This window comes from Centruroides vittatus, unplaced genomic scaffold (genome assembly GCF_030686945.1).
Source record: "Centruroides vittatus isolate TY-2023 unplaced genomic scaffold, ASM3068694v2 contig_823, whole genome shotgun sequence".
Classification (NCBI taxonomy): Eukaryota; Metazoa; Arthropoda; class Arachnida; order Scorpiones; family Buthidae; genus Centruroides; species Centruroides vittatus.
The window spans coordinates 273,789-291,799 of record NW_027122536.1 but is presented as its reverse complement, the minus strand read 5'-3'; the positions used below and the strand labels follow the sequence as shown (position 1 = coordinate 291,799).

The 18,011-nt window shown below is 31.4% G+C and overlaps 1 protein-coding gene across 2 annotated transcripts in view; it reads right to left on the bottom strand.

The window, feature by feature from the left end:
- Positions 1-1,844: 1,844 nt before the first annotated feature.
- The window catches only part of LOC136982349 (thioredoxin reductase 2, mitochondrial-like), a 40,362-nt gene continuing 24,195 nt past the window's right edge, over positions 1,845-18,011 (bottom strand). For both annotated transcript variants that reach the window (XM_067278823.1, XM_067278824.1), the window contains 9 exons: positions 15,637-15,767; positions 13,086-13,105; positions 10,229-10,320; positions 9,944-10,115; positions 9,741-9,874; positions 8,529-8,624; positions 8,258-8,422; positions 2,127-2,224; positions 1,845-2,059 (listed from right to left, as the gene is read on the bottom strand). In XM_067278823.1, the coding sequence (XP_067134924.1) occupies positions 1,936-2,059; positions 2,127-2,224; positions 8,258-8,422; positions 8,529-8,624; positions 9,741-9,874; positions 9,944-10,115; positions 10,229-10,320; positions 13,086-13,105; positions 15,637-15,767 (1,032 nt within the window). In that variant the 3' untranslated portion in view covers positions 1,845-1,935. The remainder of the gene's footprint in view (positions 2,060-2,126; positions 2,225-8,257; positions 8,423-8,528; positions 8,625-9,740; positions 9,875-9,943; positions 10,116-10,228; positions 10,321-13,085; positions 13,106-15,636; positions 15,768-18,011) is intronic.

Sequence of the window (18,011 nt, the reverse complement as noted above, 5' to 3'; positions counted from 1 at the left end):
ATTTTACATGGATATTTTTCAATTAAATTAAAATAATTAGTTTTACACAATAAAATATATGTATGTTTACAATAACCTTATTTTTAAATGAAATTCACTACTTCCTTGTTGAAATATAGTTGAAAGTACAGTATTTTGTGTAAATTTTCTAAATAATCAAATCTGCCTACTCTTAAAAGGGGGCCCCACCGAATTTGTGCCCAGGGCACCTGGATTGGTAAATCCGGCCCTGTTGGCCAGGAACACTCGGTCGGAGGTAAAATTGTGGTCGCTAGCGTTGCTTTCGATAGAAAAGGAGCTTTCAAATACGTTGATGGAGTCGAGGACCAGCGACTTTTATGATAAAGTAATTAACGACTTTGCGGGAAAAATCGCCGAATAGAGTTAGTTTATAAAAAATTAAAAAAACAAGCTTTTCTATCATTGTTTGTATCGTATCAATTTGTATTGTGTGTGTATTATTTGTATTTCAGAACTAAAATACATAAATTGTTTATTTTTGTCATTTCCACTATTTGTTTAAAACTTTTATGAAAATGTCATGTACCGGACAGGTCCGACCCGTCACGAAAGACGCGAAAAAACGATTAACTTAGAGAAAAATGTATTAGTTTAAAAAAAAAACATAGGTAAAAGTCGTTTGTAGTCGGACACCCATTGTTTATATCAAAATGCCAGGCAGAAATTATAAATCGCGGAAGGAAGTCGTGCTATAGTCGGTGGAAGATCGATTTTGACTTTTCTCGCGCTGCAGGTAAGAGTCTCGTTACGCTTAGTAACCAGGAACCAACCACAGGGAACGCCACTGTCCCGGGGCCACCTTCGATCGACCATCGAAGAACCACATCGACGCCCAGGATGTCCGAATGGCTGATTGTCCTAAAGGAAACTATTTTGTACATAGTATATATATTAATATCAAAAGCAACCAACCAAAGAAACAGTACATTTTTTGAAGAAGGAGCTTCAGTACGTTTTGAAATTTCATTGTGGCAACTCTGGCTGTGGTACTCAATCCATGTTCTGCAAACTCGCTGGAGATTTCCACAGTAAATTTTTTTAAAGTTTTGATTGCATATTTATTCTAATGTACTACAACATATTTATTTGCAGATGATTCCAGGTTTACTATTTTATTCAGTGTAATAAAAATTTACTGGTTTATTGCTTAATGGTTTTGAGAGAATTGTAAACATGAAATTCCTTATTGGTTTTTTGAATATCTTGATGGGAATGCTCTGTGAACAGAAAGTATATGTATGGTGTTCTGTTGCCTGAGAATAGTTGAGAACTGTTGTAGAATGGTGTTGAAGCCAATGAAATTTTTATTTAATTTCATTAATGATTTATTTTAAATGAAACATTTAAATAACATCAACTCTCTGTATTTTATTATACAAAATTCCATTTCCATCATAAAAATACATATATTTTTCAATAATTAACTTCAATAATTTATTGTAAACTTTAAGTAAATTGATTGATTGATGATGTCATGCACCACTACATTAATCACAGTTATAAACATAGGCAAGCCTAATTTAACCAGTGTGATCAATATGGATGAGGAATTGAGGAATAATGTCCTGGTCTGTAGCCATGAGCCAGATTCTCATATGACTGATAGCCAAACAGATATCAGTATAAGTAATTGAATCTATAATTTTATTATTATATACAAGTTCTTATTACTGCATATATAATCTTTCATCAATCAAAATTTCTTCAAATGACTTTGAAATTTTGATATCATACAGATTAAAAATATAAAAAAATTATCAAAAACTTCATCCTTTCTTTATTTGCTAATTATGGAAATATTTTTATGGAATTATATCTGTGTGTGTCTTGTTAATTTAGACTAATTGTTAAATATTTTTATGTCAAACTGATATAAAAATTCCATAATATTAATAAAGAAAGGATGAATTAACCTCAGCAACCAGTTACTATTGCAGATTTACCAGATCTTTTTGTAATATTTAATTTAACTATCTCTTCAGCAGTTGTTGGATGAATTCCAACTGTCTGATCCAAGTGCTCTTTTGTCATACCACATCTAGAAATTAATATATTAAAATATTCAGATATTTCCATTTCAGTTCAATTAAGTTAAAACTACTTACTTCATTGCTGTAGCAAAACCTTGAATAATTTCCCCTGCATGTGGTCCAGTAATATGTAGACCCAGAACTTTTTGAGGAGAATCTCTTAGACACACTGCCTGAAAAAATCTTGATTTAAGAAATACAATAAATAAAAATAAAATAGAACACGAGAATGTTTTTTATATTTATTTAGAAAATTGTTGATTTTGTTAAGAGCAATTTATATATAACATGTATATATTAAAGACTGACAGTATGATTCAAGAAAGGTACGAGCAGATTATAAGCATACTTCCAACCTTTAGAATGGGGAATAGAAATACATTGCTTTTTGAATAAAAACGCCGACACCATAAAAATTGAAAAAATTTTTTTATTGCCATAAACAGTGTCCAGAGTATGGCAATAGCTTTATACTCTTTAACACCACAATTTTAAAAAATTACCAAGATATTATATGAAACAGATGCCAATAGACACAATCCATAGAATTTTTTTTGCTGTTTTTTGACTGTCAGGTTCAGGGGTCTTAGAGACTTGCAAAACACTTGGAATTGTGTCAAATTTTATCCTCAAATACTTTCCCTTGTTATGTATACATAACAGCCAGGAAAGTAAACAGTTAAATATTTTATGGGACACATCATAAATCAACATCCAGATTTATTGTGTTCCATTTTGATGTGTCAAGAGTTGATATTACATGATAGTGCCTCCTGTTACATGCCTTTGTGCAATGTTTTACTTTGTTAACAATTTCTTTTATTACAGTGTACTCATGACAGTTGCTATCAATCAGTCCATTGACTTTCACTGAAATTATTAAGGACAATGATTGAAAAATTACATCAGAGCCAAGAAAAAAGTGAGGTGTTGCTCCCCAGACTTTTGTTTAGCTTACGCACAATACCTAGTAGCACTATAGGAAAAACGGTAGCAGAACTGTTGATGGGAAGAAGACTATGTACCATCTATGATCGACTAAATCCACACCTGTATAAAGAGGAAACAAGAATACAAGAATTGCAGATAGGCGACATCATCAATTACAGGTGCTATAGAGATGCAAAGAAGGGGAAACCAGGTAAGGTAACAGGGAAGACTGGACCATATACATATATGATAACTTCACCAGAAGGAACTATAGAAAGGAGACATATTGATCAACTGATAAGTTGAAGAGAACAACCACTCCAAAAGAGGCAACATCCAGTTTGTCAGAACAACCAACATCCAGCTCCCCAGAATAATCAACATGAGGACAAAGGACCACAGAAGGAGCTCTAGAACACAGACACTACCTGGACATCTCTGGGAAGATCTGTTATAACTTGATCTGGGCGTCAAGTCAAAGGTGGAAATTCCTACATACTTTCATTTGTCTGAGATAGTTCTTGTGTAGTTTTCATTCCAGTCAGTTGTATCCAAGAGTGAATAAAGTTAGTTGTTAATTAACTACATGTTTTTATGTGAAACAGTGTCAAAAACAAAACTGATATAAAACGTGCATTAGATATTATGAACAGAGCTATAACAACTCCACAAGGATTACTCAGTTATCAACCAGGAGCTAGAGAAAGTATTGCATATTTAAATAATGTAGAAAGACAAGAAATGGATAACCCACCCGACAGAACCAAAAGAGATTATGATTCAATTGCTCAAGCAATTTGAACGTCATCATCTGCGGCTTCTTTCTCTATGAATTTTAAAGATCTTATTGAAAAGAAAACAGAAGAAAAGAACATTATATTCATGCCTGTACCCAATCATTTTCAGGAAGGAAAACAAGTGTATCGATTTGGGCAAACCCTTTTATATCTCGATCGTGGTGTAATATTTGTTTTCAATGAAAAAACATGGGTACCAACTTCACTGCAGACGTTATTGGACACTAATTAAAAACTATTGCAGACGTTATTAGACACTAATTAAAAACTATTTGATGTCTTTAAAAAGACAATTATTTAATTTTTCAGCCTTGCTATTTTACAAGGCCAAATCTTTGTAAATCTCCCATATCTCAAAGAACCATCTGGTTTCCCTTCTTCAGAAAGTTCATACCATATGGCATGTATATTCTTAAGTGATGAATCAATGTTTTTCATTTTGGGTGGAGAAATTTTAATGCTGCTCAATAATTTGGTCTAATTTTGTAAAAGTAACTAGTTTCTTTCTGCTGATGAGCCTGCCATGATTAATTTAACTGCCAACATGATGTCACTAATATTGCCAGACTTGAAGATGCAATTTATCATATCTGCCATTTAAAATTATCACATCTGAACTAAAATTCTCATACATAAACCAACATACATATATAAACATATCATTCTTGGTTCTTTCCCAATTAAATGAATCTGAAAATGTTGTTCTGGTTAGCTTCAGTCATGATAATAAAATACATACAATGTCTTTGGCATATATATATTGGTATTAGACTCATTAAATAGTGTTTGTGAATTCTTTAATTGCTTCTTTAAAATTCTTTAAAAATGCTGACAAAAGGGAAAAAGCAGCCTGTTCGCTGACAGAGCAAATAAAACGTTGCTGGTTCGTGCCAAATGCTGATGGTTAGCAATTATGTTTAAGCTACATAGTTGGCCTAATTATAACTATTATAACATTGTCCAGCATGAGTCCAACCCAGAGATGGGAATGGTGTCCTGACCTGTATTGTCTGTGTACAGGTACATGTTAAAAAATATATTAATATTTATTCAAAAATATACATAAATATTTAAAGAAATATTATAGAGTATAAAAATGCTATAATATACAGGGTGGGTGGAAAGTAATTAGGCATTGAGAAATAGCTAATTTTTGTAATAATAATAATACTACAATCATAATAAAATTTGTGTGCGCATGTACATCAATCACTGGGGTTTTATAATTCATGCATTGGTGGTGTCTCAGTTACTATGGAGCGTATAGTAACTGAGACAGGCTGCAGTGACAGAAATGATGGCTGACTACTTGTCTGTTCAGGAGTAAGTTCAGAGTGCTGCATGCTATGAGATGTGGAAATAAGCAGTGGTTGCTGTTGCAGAGATGATATCATGCCACAATCTATCCAGAAACAATCAAGAATTGTCATTCAAAGCTAAAGATTAGGTTTAGTTGTGGACACACAAAGATGTGGCTGTCCATCCACATCACAATCCTTGGTCATTTGAGGAAGTTGGTAGATACCGCTAGTGCCTACATTTAATTTTAAGGTATGCATCGGTATTTCCATTTAATAAAGTCAATGAAAAGTATGCAGAATTTTACATGTGAGATTTAAATGAATATACAATTTATAAAACTGTGGCACTTCCTTCTGATAATTCAGATAATAGCAATTTGATCTCTCAATTATAGTAAAGTTGAGAAGAAATAAAGAATATAATTTTAAACTAGTTAAGTAACGCTACATCAGCGTGTAGTCGGAACGAAGCTGCTCGCACCTTTATTTTCTAGATTACGAGGAAAAAAGAAACAAAGAATCATTCGTTCTCAACAATATATATGATTTCTATTGGATCATTTAAAGGTACAAATATAAGGTCAGAATAAGCCATTAATTAATTGCTATGCCAATGTCTCATGAAATTCTGTCTATCACTATAGGCCTTGGACTTACAGATTGACTCGTTGCGATCTTTATTGTAACTCTTTAAAAATACTATGTCAGTTATTTTTTTCACTGTACTCAATGTAACATAGGTAAGACCGATAGCTGTTTCTTTTTTCCCTATATCTATTTTGATTTTTGGAAGAGTTAATCCCTGTGATTTATGTATAGTCATCGAGTATGCTAAGGTAAGGGGAAACTGTCTACGAGATGGCAATATACTGCCATCGTTCGAAGTGCGTGTTATGGGGATTATTGGAAACAGATTATCATAGATGAAAGGTCCCTGATAGCTATCGAATTCCACTAAAATAAACAGAGGAAGAGCTGGAGGGCGAGCATTAGGAACATATATAATGTAGCGTATAGTTCCTAGTGAACCATTGACGAGACCTCCTTGCACCCATAAGTTGACTCTCAGAATGATTCTGGCATTAACTGAGAGATTCAAAAACTTGGAGGGACTGAGAGACCAAGAGCTTGAGTCATCTTTGGACGAAGGCAGGGCAATATCTGGAGTGTTTTCAGATGATATATAACAGGCATGGGCAAGTGCGGCTCTTTTTGAGTTACATGCGGCTCTTGCTGAAAGTGCTATCCTTTCCGGCCTTACCATACTATCCACCACGATAGTACAGAACTGCAGCTCCCATGCATTTTGCAAAACCTACATTTCGGCTCCCACTGAACTCTTGCTTGCCCACCCCTGCTATATAAGCAAAAGAGCATCCAGTTGACTGCAAGTAGTCTTCATTGCTTTGTTTAACTTGCTCGTTTGTTGGATATAGCTCTACTGCCGTTTGGAACTGATCAAGTTCATCTCTGGATAAATAGGCTCGATTTCTTGTCGTCAGAATGTTCAGATCTGTATCAGAGAAATCACCCGAAGCTAGATGTTGTAAGACATCCGTGAAGGAACTATCTGCGCTATTTTGTCTATGAGAATTACTAAGTTCAATGAACTTCTCAAAAGAATCAAATGCGAATCTACCTTGTTGGGACATTACATCGTAAAAAACACTCGAGTAGAGAGGAGTATCTTTAACAGGAGGAAGCTGACGAAAATCACCAAACAAATAGATAAAGAATCCACCAAAAGGCTCATCTTTCTCGAGGTTTATCTCTCTCAATCTTCTCTCGATCATGTAAAGCATTCTTGCACCAATCATTGACATTTCATCGATGATGATGAATTTGAGCGACTTCATTTCAATTTGGAATCTCTGCGCAGCTTCTCCATTTAGAGATCGAAATTTCGTACTAACGATAGGAAGACGAAGGAGAGAATGGATCGTAAAGCCATCAATATTGATCGCTGCTGCTCCACGTTTTAAAAAGAAGACTTGTTTAAACTTATTATTCTATAAAGATTCTTTATATTTGTTGTGTGTCCAGTTAGCGACAACATTTACCTTTCAAAATTACCGTTTTAATGCTTGTCATATTTTCCGACCACCAGATGGCGCTTCTACACGTGCGTGCAGGAAGCGACGAACACTTGACTTCATGCATTCCTTGTCAAGAAAATAACTCTAGAATGAGTTGTCCGATCTTGATGAAATTTTCCACGACGACTCATCATCACTCAAGGATGAACTGATTAAAATTTCAACTCTCAAAAATGATCCATACTGAAGAAAAACACCTATATCCAGTTCTACAAAAACGGATCATTTTTGAAAGTTGAAATTTTAATCAGTTCATCCTTGAGTGATGATGAGTCGTCGTAGAAAATTTCATCAAGATCGGAAAACTCATTCCAGAGTTATTCTGCGGACAAGGAATGCACGAAGTCAAGTATTAGTCGTCACCAGAGCCGTAACTAGGGTATGGCCAATGTGGCCCCCGCCATAGGCGCCAATTTAATAAAGGCGCCAACGAGAAGGTTTCGGAATAATATGTATTTGAAATTAATAACACAAAAATATTTTTATATTTATATTTATATAGTATTTTGAATGTCATTAGATAATTTTTTACAATAGCTTTTTTTAGAATAAAATAATTATATTTTTAATAATAAAAATTAAAAAGGCACCATTTTTATTCTTGGCCATAGGCATCCAAAACCCTAGTTACAGCTCTGGTCGTCACTACGTTCCGACAACAAGACTATACGAAAGATCTCAATTTGAAGAAATTACATCATATATAACATATATACAATATTTATAAAAGGAAATGAACCTATGAAAAGAAGAGTGATATTGTACTTTTATTACTAAACTAGCAAAAAATGCTCAGTCTTCCCTGGGAACTTAGGAAGAGGGTTGAGTTGTCCTTGTTATATGGTAGCATATGTTTCTTACATGGTGGTAGAGAGTAACTATGCAAACTTTGGACCAAATCAGTCTAAGAGTTTGGCCATTTGTGGGGGATGAAATCAGGAAGGAGTGAGAGTCTGAGTTTTATAGTAGTCCAGGTTACCTGTAATTAATTTAAAAGCTAATTTTTAAGTTTTTTATTATTCAATACTTAACAGTTACTTCTCTTAGGTAAATGATTACATCAGTCAGCCTAAGATACTTACTTTAATATAACAATGAGATGTTTCCTCTCCTGTCACCACACTTTCTAATGGTTTGTAAAAACTATGATATATTTCAATTTTCTCCTCTTTATGTAATTTAACAGCTGTTTCTTCTGAAAAACCAACACAACCATATTCTAATGGTGTAAAAACTGTTGTTGGCACCTAACAAAAGTTTAATTAATATCTTAATACAAAATATAATTTATTTGTTATTTTCTAAAACAGAAAAATTTGAAAAGCAATTTTATAAAATGAATAATATATTTACATTATTATAATCCATTTGAATGGTTGAATTACCAAATAATCTTTGAGCAAGTAATCTTCCAGCTTTAATTGCAACAGGAGTTAACTCGGGTTTATCCTAAGTTAATATTCAAACCGTGAGATAAGATAATAAAATTCATATGTTTCTGTAATATTTTAAATATATATTATATAATAATAGTTGAAATTAAAAATATCAAAACAAATTGGATTTATTGTTATATTATATTAGATATTATGTAAAAAATCAGTAGGTCTCTAGGATCAGCAAATGTTGAATTAAATTCTTCAAGAATGGAAGGGTAAATTTCTTAAGATTTAATTAATCAATATGAAGCATCTGCACATTAAGGCTGTATGACCACTCACAATTATGCTCATTAAAAAGAACCACTTCAAAGTGGTATCAACCAGCATGTCTGACAGATGCGGAATGATGCTTTAATCTGTACTGTTCATTATACGTTGTATTACTGAGTTCAAATCAAGTTCCTCATATCTACAAATTGTCATCTTACAACATGGCCATTTGGCTTAAATTTAACAATTGTTTTTGAATGGTTACAAAATGATATAGTAAAACTATTACTGTTTGTACGGAAGTTCATCAATGTTAAATCTGTAGTCTATGATTGATTTTTTTTGTGTTAAATGCATTAAATAATTTGTTAAACAATTTTATAGATAATTAATGCTAATTTCTAGGAGGCAAATTTATATGAAATGGAAAATTTAACAGAGTTTAATACTTTTATAACGGCAACTTTTCTACTAAATTGACTAAAATGCAAGATTTAAACAAAATTATTATTAATTGCACAAGCTTTTGATGAATTCAGCTGTAAAATGAGCTTGTGTCAGGTCTGTAGATTTGTTCAAAAAGTGTCCTAAAGTTTGCTGAAGTAGTCATGAACAATATATTGGCACTGTGGACATGTTACTGTGACTGGTGACATCTTAAAAATATCATTTTTTGCAAATAATAATAATATTTCTATAAATTCTCATTGAATAGCAAACTTTAAATTTCGTGGATTTCTAATAACATAACCAAGCATGAATTAACTGGTCTTATCTGTGGCTATCTTTTGAATTTCTAATTATTTAAATTTTTTTATCCAACTTCAATCATCTAAAGATAGAGTAGACACATTATACCTAAAATATAACAGCTATACTACAGTTTTGACGTTAGGATTTAAAATAATGTTACTTTCAAGCAATCACCAATAGCATAAATGTTATGAATTGACGATTGTTCATTCTCTCCTATAATCTTTCTGCTTTCCTTATCTATTTTTACTCCAATTTTTTCAAGATTTAGATCATCAGTCTGTGCTTTTCGTCCTATAAAAATATAAAAGTAATCATATAAAATGTTTTTTCATTTTTAAGTAAATATTTAAATTTGTCTACCGATTGCAAAAAGAACTGTATCAAACGTCTCTTTTCCTTCTTTTCCATCTTTATCTTGCCACAAAACTTCTAATTTTGAATTTTCAAGCTTATCAATTTTTGTTATGTTATAATATTGAAAAATGTGTGTTCCTTTAGATTTCATATTATCAGCAACAAGTTGTGCCATTTCCTAATTAAGAATTAATAAAAAAAAATTTTTTTAATATTAAAAATGAATTATTGAAATAATTTTGAAGATATTTTAAAAATAAAAAATAATTCAGTAAAGAGAAAAAGTCGAACCTGATCAAAACCTCTTAAGAAAATAGATCTCACAAGCAGCGTTGTATCAAAATTTAAGCCAGTAAGAAATCCTGCACATTCCAATGCCACATCTTGGTATAATTAAGTGCACAATTAAATAATAATAGTATAGAATGTTGCAATTTGAATATGTTTAAAAACAAAAATTAAAATACTGCAATAAAAAATAAACACAGTATATGCTTAAGAAGTATATGTACTTTCTGTTCCCATTTCCTTCTTTCTGTTTATTATATGAGTATATACCTAACAGAAAGGAGTTTCCTGCCAAATGCAAAATATTGCCAGTCCCAATGGATATAGAAGAAAATAGAAAAAATAATAAAATGAGGTAATATATTTGACTAACACTGTAAGCTCTCTCTCTTAAAATAGATTTAAAGGAATTGAATATTAGATTGTCTCACTCAAATAGATTGTCGAATGGAAATTTTATTTTATATTCTCATTATATTTGTTCATGTAGATATATTGTATATATATAGTTTTTATATTTAAATAAATAAATTGTATTTTATTATCGTACTATATTTTGATGACCTAACTCCATTGCTGGTCTGAAACTCTCGCCTAGATTCATTCACCACTCGGATAAAAATCGGACTAATTTGAAATAATTCAATCACTATCGTGAGTTGTAACGCGATATAAAATCTAAGAGAAGAGATATATAAAAATATATATCTCTTCTCTTATATAAAATATTTATTCTTTTGAATGTCAGGTTCCTGACATTAAAAAGATCCTGACAATCTTTGAGGCAAAATATAATAAAACATTTCCATCCTGAATCCATGAGTGGGGTCTCACATTCCCCCGGTCTCACATCTATTTCAGTTCCTCATAATTAAGTAAAATTAGTAAAAATTTTCTAAGTTTACTTCTCTTAAAATTCTAAAATAATGTTTATCAAAATTTCTAGGAAAATAGAACTAACAAACAATACTGCATCAAAATTTAATCCTTTTACTGAGACAAATGAGAACTTTTCATGTCTGCAATTTTTGGTAATACTTATACATGTTAACTTTGGTTGTGCCTAGCAACATGATAAAATGCCACTAGGCTTCATACAACAAAAACCAAACCTACTTATGAAAAGGTTAAGTCACTAAAATTGTTTACTGTTTAAAATAATAGTTTATTGCAAGGTCTTTCTATATTTCTGCATTTGTTAACTCTATTATTAATAGTTATTTAAAATGCTCTTCAATATATATTCAATATAAGTCGACACCCAGAGTCGGGTCGAGTCCGCATAAGTCGACACCCAGATAACTCGATACCATCGGTTAAGTAGTCAGTTTTCTGTGGTCCCGGCCCACTTACATAAGCATTAACGTTAAAAAATTCCGGTTTACTCGACACCGTTTAACTCGTCACCACTGGATAAGTCAACATACTTTTGCTGTCCCACACTCTGATAAGTCGTTACACCCTCCTGAAAAAATGAATTCATTCCGCACGTGTGGTGCGAACTCATTTTTTTCAGAAGGGGAGTTGATTTATTTATTAATATATAATTAATATATATATATATATATACATATTAATAAAAATGCCTTAACATTTTATGTATTTTTATGTATAAAATAATAACAGATAAACAAAAAAAAATATACAATCTACATTAATGTCACACCAAAATCCAATTTTGCATTTTCTCAGGCTAGAGGCATTAAGAATCCTTAGACGTTACTTGCCAACAATTGACAATTGTGAAGATGATGTTTTCAAGGCGTTCGTGATTGTTGAAAAAGAAAGTCGAGACAGTTAAGTGCTCAAAACCAACAACACTAAATGAATTTTTCAGTTTTTCATCTACAGAGTTATTGTAAATGGAGGACACAATGGATTGTAAGACTATACTACTGTATAACGCACTACTGTACTTTATTAATTGTAGTTTTGTGGTTTTTTTTCCAACTTCACTTTAGTCGTCACATCGGATAACGTGACACATTTCCACTTCCCCTTGGGGTGTTGACTTATGCGGACTCGACTGTATATTTCTCTTACAGACAATACATAAAAAAAATGTGTCTTTACACTATATGTCCTTTCTCGCGCTGTTGAGGGATAAGACAATTCCACGGCGGAGTCAACCTTTTATTTGGGGCTTATCGTCCGCCTTCAAATGTAAAATAGCCCAATTCTTCCCTTTAGTGGTGGCAGCACAATTAAAAAATAATTTACAATTTTTAAAAATAAGTAATGTCTGTAAGAGAAGTATATTTCTTCTTTGTTGTACTTCATCGTCCTGGCTTATTTTAAAAAATATATTCAATATGTTTGCAAGATATTTTTCAGTCTATAGCAAATTCTTACTGCTGGATAAGAACATAATTTGTCTTCTGTTGAGATCAAAAAATACAGTGTGCCCCAAAGTATAGATAATCAACATTTTACTACCTTTTCAGAATTGTTAGGAACTTAAGAAAAATGAGAATGATTTCATTTGTATATTTAAATTACTTTAATTTTAAAATTATCAAAAATCAGTGTAAAAATCATTATATTAATAATTTCACATTGCATTAATGACGTTCACAAACTTCAGGTTTATAAACAACCAGTTTTTATTAAACTATCGGTCAAAATGTCTAGTGAAAGTGAAATAAAAGTAATGTTGATGTCATTCTTACTTAATTAACTTGCTTGAATTTACAAAAATTTACCTTATGTTAAGTTTAATTAATCAAAATGTAATTTAATTTCATTCTGAAATTTTATGTTTTAGCAAGTAAAAAATATAATCACAATGTTAATAAAAAATTATTAAAATAAATATATGTTTATTAAAAAACAAGTAAAATTAAACTCAATTTAAGGATACAACTGGCACCAATTATTAACCTAAAAAATATAATCAAACATATTAATATTTAATATTACATTTTCTACAAACAAAATTTTAAATATTAAGAGTAATAATAAATATAATTACTATTATAATAACTTAAATATATATTCATTGGTATAGTAGTTCAGATATAACATCAAATATTAATAGAACACTTAAATTTTAGTTCTTTATTTTTGTCATAATTATCTTAAATTAAAATCTTTGAGTTTTAATCAATTTGGCATCACTATAGTTCCTGCATCACTTAGTTTTTAATTAAGAATAGCTTTGTCCTTTAAACTTTTTAATTGAAAAATTTGAAAATCTTTTCAAAAACTAGTTTTGCTGTATCTCCAAATACATTTATATAATTTATTTTTTATTTCTGTATTAATTAAATGTCCATTTTTCTTCTTTAAATTTATTATTTCTTCTGTAATTATTGTAAAAACTACTGATATTTTTCAAAAACTATTTCAGCATCAATCCAATCAATATTTTTTTATTTCTTTGTTAAAAACATATGCAAATAACATTAGTCTCTTATAGATAAATACAGTGGAACCTCACTTGACGAGTATTTCGCATAACAAGTAAATCAAATTTTTAAAAAATGACTCGCTTGAGCAAAATTTCGCATAACGAGTGACGAGGAGAGGGAAGTCACGGATTGTGCGCATGCTCCATCATGCTATTATCTGTGATTTTTTTTTGTTTTCTGCAAATTGAATTCACATTCCAGGTTGGTTCATTCTGTGCTAGAAGAAAAGATGACATTGATTCACACTCCTTAACAATGTGCATTGTATAAATTTCTTTAAATAAATATTATACATAAAATACCATATTTACTCACGTATAAGATGATCTCGCATATAGGACGAGGTGTGACTTTAAAGATCAAAATAAAGAAAATAAGATTTATTAATACAATTCTAATTTCATTTCGTTTAATCACAAATAAATTATCATCAAATGCAGGTATTAAGGCAAACAACAATGTTTTCTTGACACTATCACCTTCTGTCTACTTGGACTCGGCATCCGAAGCTTTGTTACAATTCTCCTCTTAGTCCACAAAGTCTCGTCCTCTGATCCGTCGAGTGAATTTAAAATGCAGTATTTCCTGAATGACTGCTATCAGCTTTTGAAGATTTCTTTTCCATGCAGCTGATACCCATGTAGCAAAATCAAAAGATTATAATGCACGTGACAGGAAAAAGTTTATCTTTATTGATTCAGAATGTACAAATATTCATTAAAAATACCAATTTAACAAATATGAAATAACTATATTTATAATCATTGCTAAATAATCAGCTATTTTCAGATCATCTCTTTAAAAGAGACATTAACCTTGACCTCAATAGCACTTTGCTATAATAACAGCATGAACTATACACAGTCCATAGAAATTAATGTAAAATATGATAATGCAATTCCATGCTGAAAAAAATACTCAAATACCATATTTACTTTCATATAACATGAGGTTTTTATTAATTTTTCATTGCTCAAAAACCTAAGTCATCCTATATGCACAAACAAAGAATCCTTTTCATTTTTTGCAATAATTTTTACAACAGTGATACTTCATAAAAGAAATATTAATAAATGTAAAAAAGAAAAAATTTATTTAACATAAAAGTAAAACAATGAGATCTTGAGCCAAGAAAACTGAATCACTGAGTCATCATCTTATGACTTTCTCTTGATATTTTAACTTAAAAGCAATATATTCTCGATTACAGAAGTCCTAGAGTAAAAACTCAATAAACTTTTTTTGAGATTTCCTTCATCTTTGGATTCTTTTCTTATGAACTGAGCAAATTTAACAGTTGAAATGATAAAATAATTCATCCAATTCAAATTGCTTTTCAAAATAAAGGCAGCTCCTTTATTTTTTGTTACTTTATCTGTATTTATACTGCCTCAATTACAACAGTTACTTTCTCCTATTATTAATTTTAAGTACCAATCTAAGTACTATTACTGCAGCATCAATAACTATACTCATATGTCTGATATATGTAATTTAAAAAATTTGTTTTAATATTTAAGTCAGATTTTGATTGTTTCTTTCATATTTTTATAATGAAATGGATACAGAATTTATTTGGAATTTTTTCCATTGTAAAAAATTGTCAATTTTTTACAATTGTCAATAAACAATAGATGTAATGAGGGCCATTCAGCAAAGATGTCAATCTGCCACTCTAAAAATCTGGACCTCAAAAATTCTCATAAATGGTTTGATTCAAATAGGTCATGCTTCATCCCTCAACATCTAGCAGTTCACTTGTTCAATGATGGAAATGCAAAAGAAAAAAGCCTTCTTAGTGCCCACAAGATGGAAAGAATTTATAATAGAATAAAAGAAAAAAATAGGTAATACAAGAAAATGATATCTATTTTATAATTCTACCACAACAGTTATAGTGTCACATATATTTCTTCAGATTAATAACTTTTATAAGTGGTAAGTTAAGACATTGCTAAAAATCATATAATTTATTTATTTAAATATTAAAATTAAGCTTACGTTTTACCAGGAGGTTTCTTTAATAAGAATATATCATCACTCGTAATTCCATATTCTTTAGCACCTTTAATGTCTGGATAATTTGGTCTTCCACCAACTGCTATAACAAAGTTATGGGCAGTTAACTTTTTCTATGGAAAAAATTACAATATTTAATATAAAATTTTATTATTTTATTTATTTTTAATTATTTTACTTAAGTAACTAGCCTAAGTATCCAGCATTTCCAAAGAATTGTAATGAAGATGCTGAAATTAGCTAAAATTTTGTTGAGTCAGCTAGATGATGGGCTGTAATGTACAATGAATGTAGGTATATCTGTTGCTAGCAAAAAATCTTATTAGATGGTTGTAACACTTAGCATGAATAATCTCCCATAGAGGTTTCAAGAATATACACATATACAATATAAACAAAACCCAAATTGTTAGCCAATCTTCAGCTTAAAACACCAGATTATTTTTATGGCTAAGTATCATTATGCTCTAAGCAGAAGTTTGAGTTATGTTTTGAACCAATCTTTCTTACCTAAAGTTTCTAAATTGTTTATAGAAAACAAAATTTTTGAACAAAAAATTGAACCAGACACCTTTTAAAGTTTGATAAATTTGTTCCTAAAACTGACCTCTGAGAATGATTTGTAAATGAAACCAAAGCACAACTTCCAATATGAAATAGAATGTCTTATTTTTACTTACATAGAATTTCCTTCGTATATGAATAAGGTAGTTCAAATAAATGTAAATGAAATAGCATATTTACCCCTAAGAAGAAATATTTAAATCAGTTAATGTTACACTTAAAACTATCAGTAACACTGATTATTTTTCTGTGCTATTAGGTGCTGACTTGTGAAAACATAAGATGTACAATGGAACCGTAATGATATTAATCTTTTAGTCGTGAACAATATCCACTATTATGAAATATAAAATGTCTTGATTATGTAAATGTTAAAGTAAAAGCTGATATGTAGACATCAGCTACTCACTTTGTTACTCTTGCACATGATTATGTGAGGACCGAATTAAACCGGCCAGTCTGATTTTAAACTTTTATTGTTTGAATCCCCTCGAGAGATAACAATCAAGATCAGAGATAGCGATCAAGCTTCAAAGGATGTACAGTCTTCCGCCGTCAAACACGCTTCCCTCCTCTCCGGATCTGACTTCTGACTCACGGAGCCCGACTCATCACCCTCCGTCGCGATTGGTGATCGCAGCGGACGAGATCAGGAATATAAAAGGGGGAAGATATCTGAGAACGGGGTGGCTGAACGTCCGAAGAAGACGAACGTCCCGGCGAAACAGAGTCCCATACGAAGGCCATTCCAAAGACGCCAGATCCTTCCGCCCACCACCAGAGCCACCGCCAGAGCCGAAGAACATTCTGCAATTGTTGTCGATAACCAAGAGGTATGAACCCCCCCAACAATTGTGAACTCTCTCTCTCTTGCGATTAGGGACGGGACGCGCAGATTCTCTGTACTAGGTTATCTATCCAAATAAATCTTTATTTGTTCTTTCCTGACTCCGTTATTTCGAATATCGCCTTAACCTTATCGTCGAACTCACACACTTCCTCCACTTGACCTGACCAGTAATTACCCGATCCCGACAAGTCGGGATATTGGGAAAAATTAGCCATCCTTGACAGTGGGGTGGGTCATACCGACCCGAACGCCGACAAGGAGGTACGACACCGTCCTACCCCCCGGCGTTCCCACAATTACACAGAATGAGTTTCCTAGTCAGACAATAAACTTGAGTCAGTAGCAACATAAGTAGCTCAGCTTTCAACTTTACTCACTCAAACCCAACATCAAGCAATTTTACTATATAAATTAATTACATTGAGCAAGTTAAATAATAGTGAATGGCCACTAAACTTGCCCAAAGTAATTGAGCCCTTCAAATGTTATTCATTTTATTTAATATGTAATGAATTTTGTTAAAGAACAATTTAAGAACCTCACTTAGTGAGCATAATTCGTTCCAGAGTCTTACTCGTAACGCGAAACACTCGTTAAGCAAAACAATTTTTTCCATAGAAATTAATGTAAAACGCAATAATGCGTTCCACACCAAAAAAATGCTCAAATGTTTTATGTATAACGTTTATTCAAAAAAAATTGTACAATATAAACTGCTAAAGAGCATGAATCATCATCATCTTTTCTTCTAGCGTGGAATGAACCATCCTGAAATGAGAATTCGATTTGCAGAAACAAACAAAAAAAAAAAGTCACAGCTAATATGTTTGATAAACACTCCAAACGATGCCAAATTCTTGGGTTATGTAAAGGCTATAATTAAATATTAGAAATTAATTAATTTGACTAGAGGTAGATAGTTATGTTTCCATCTCGTATTAAA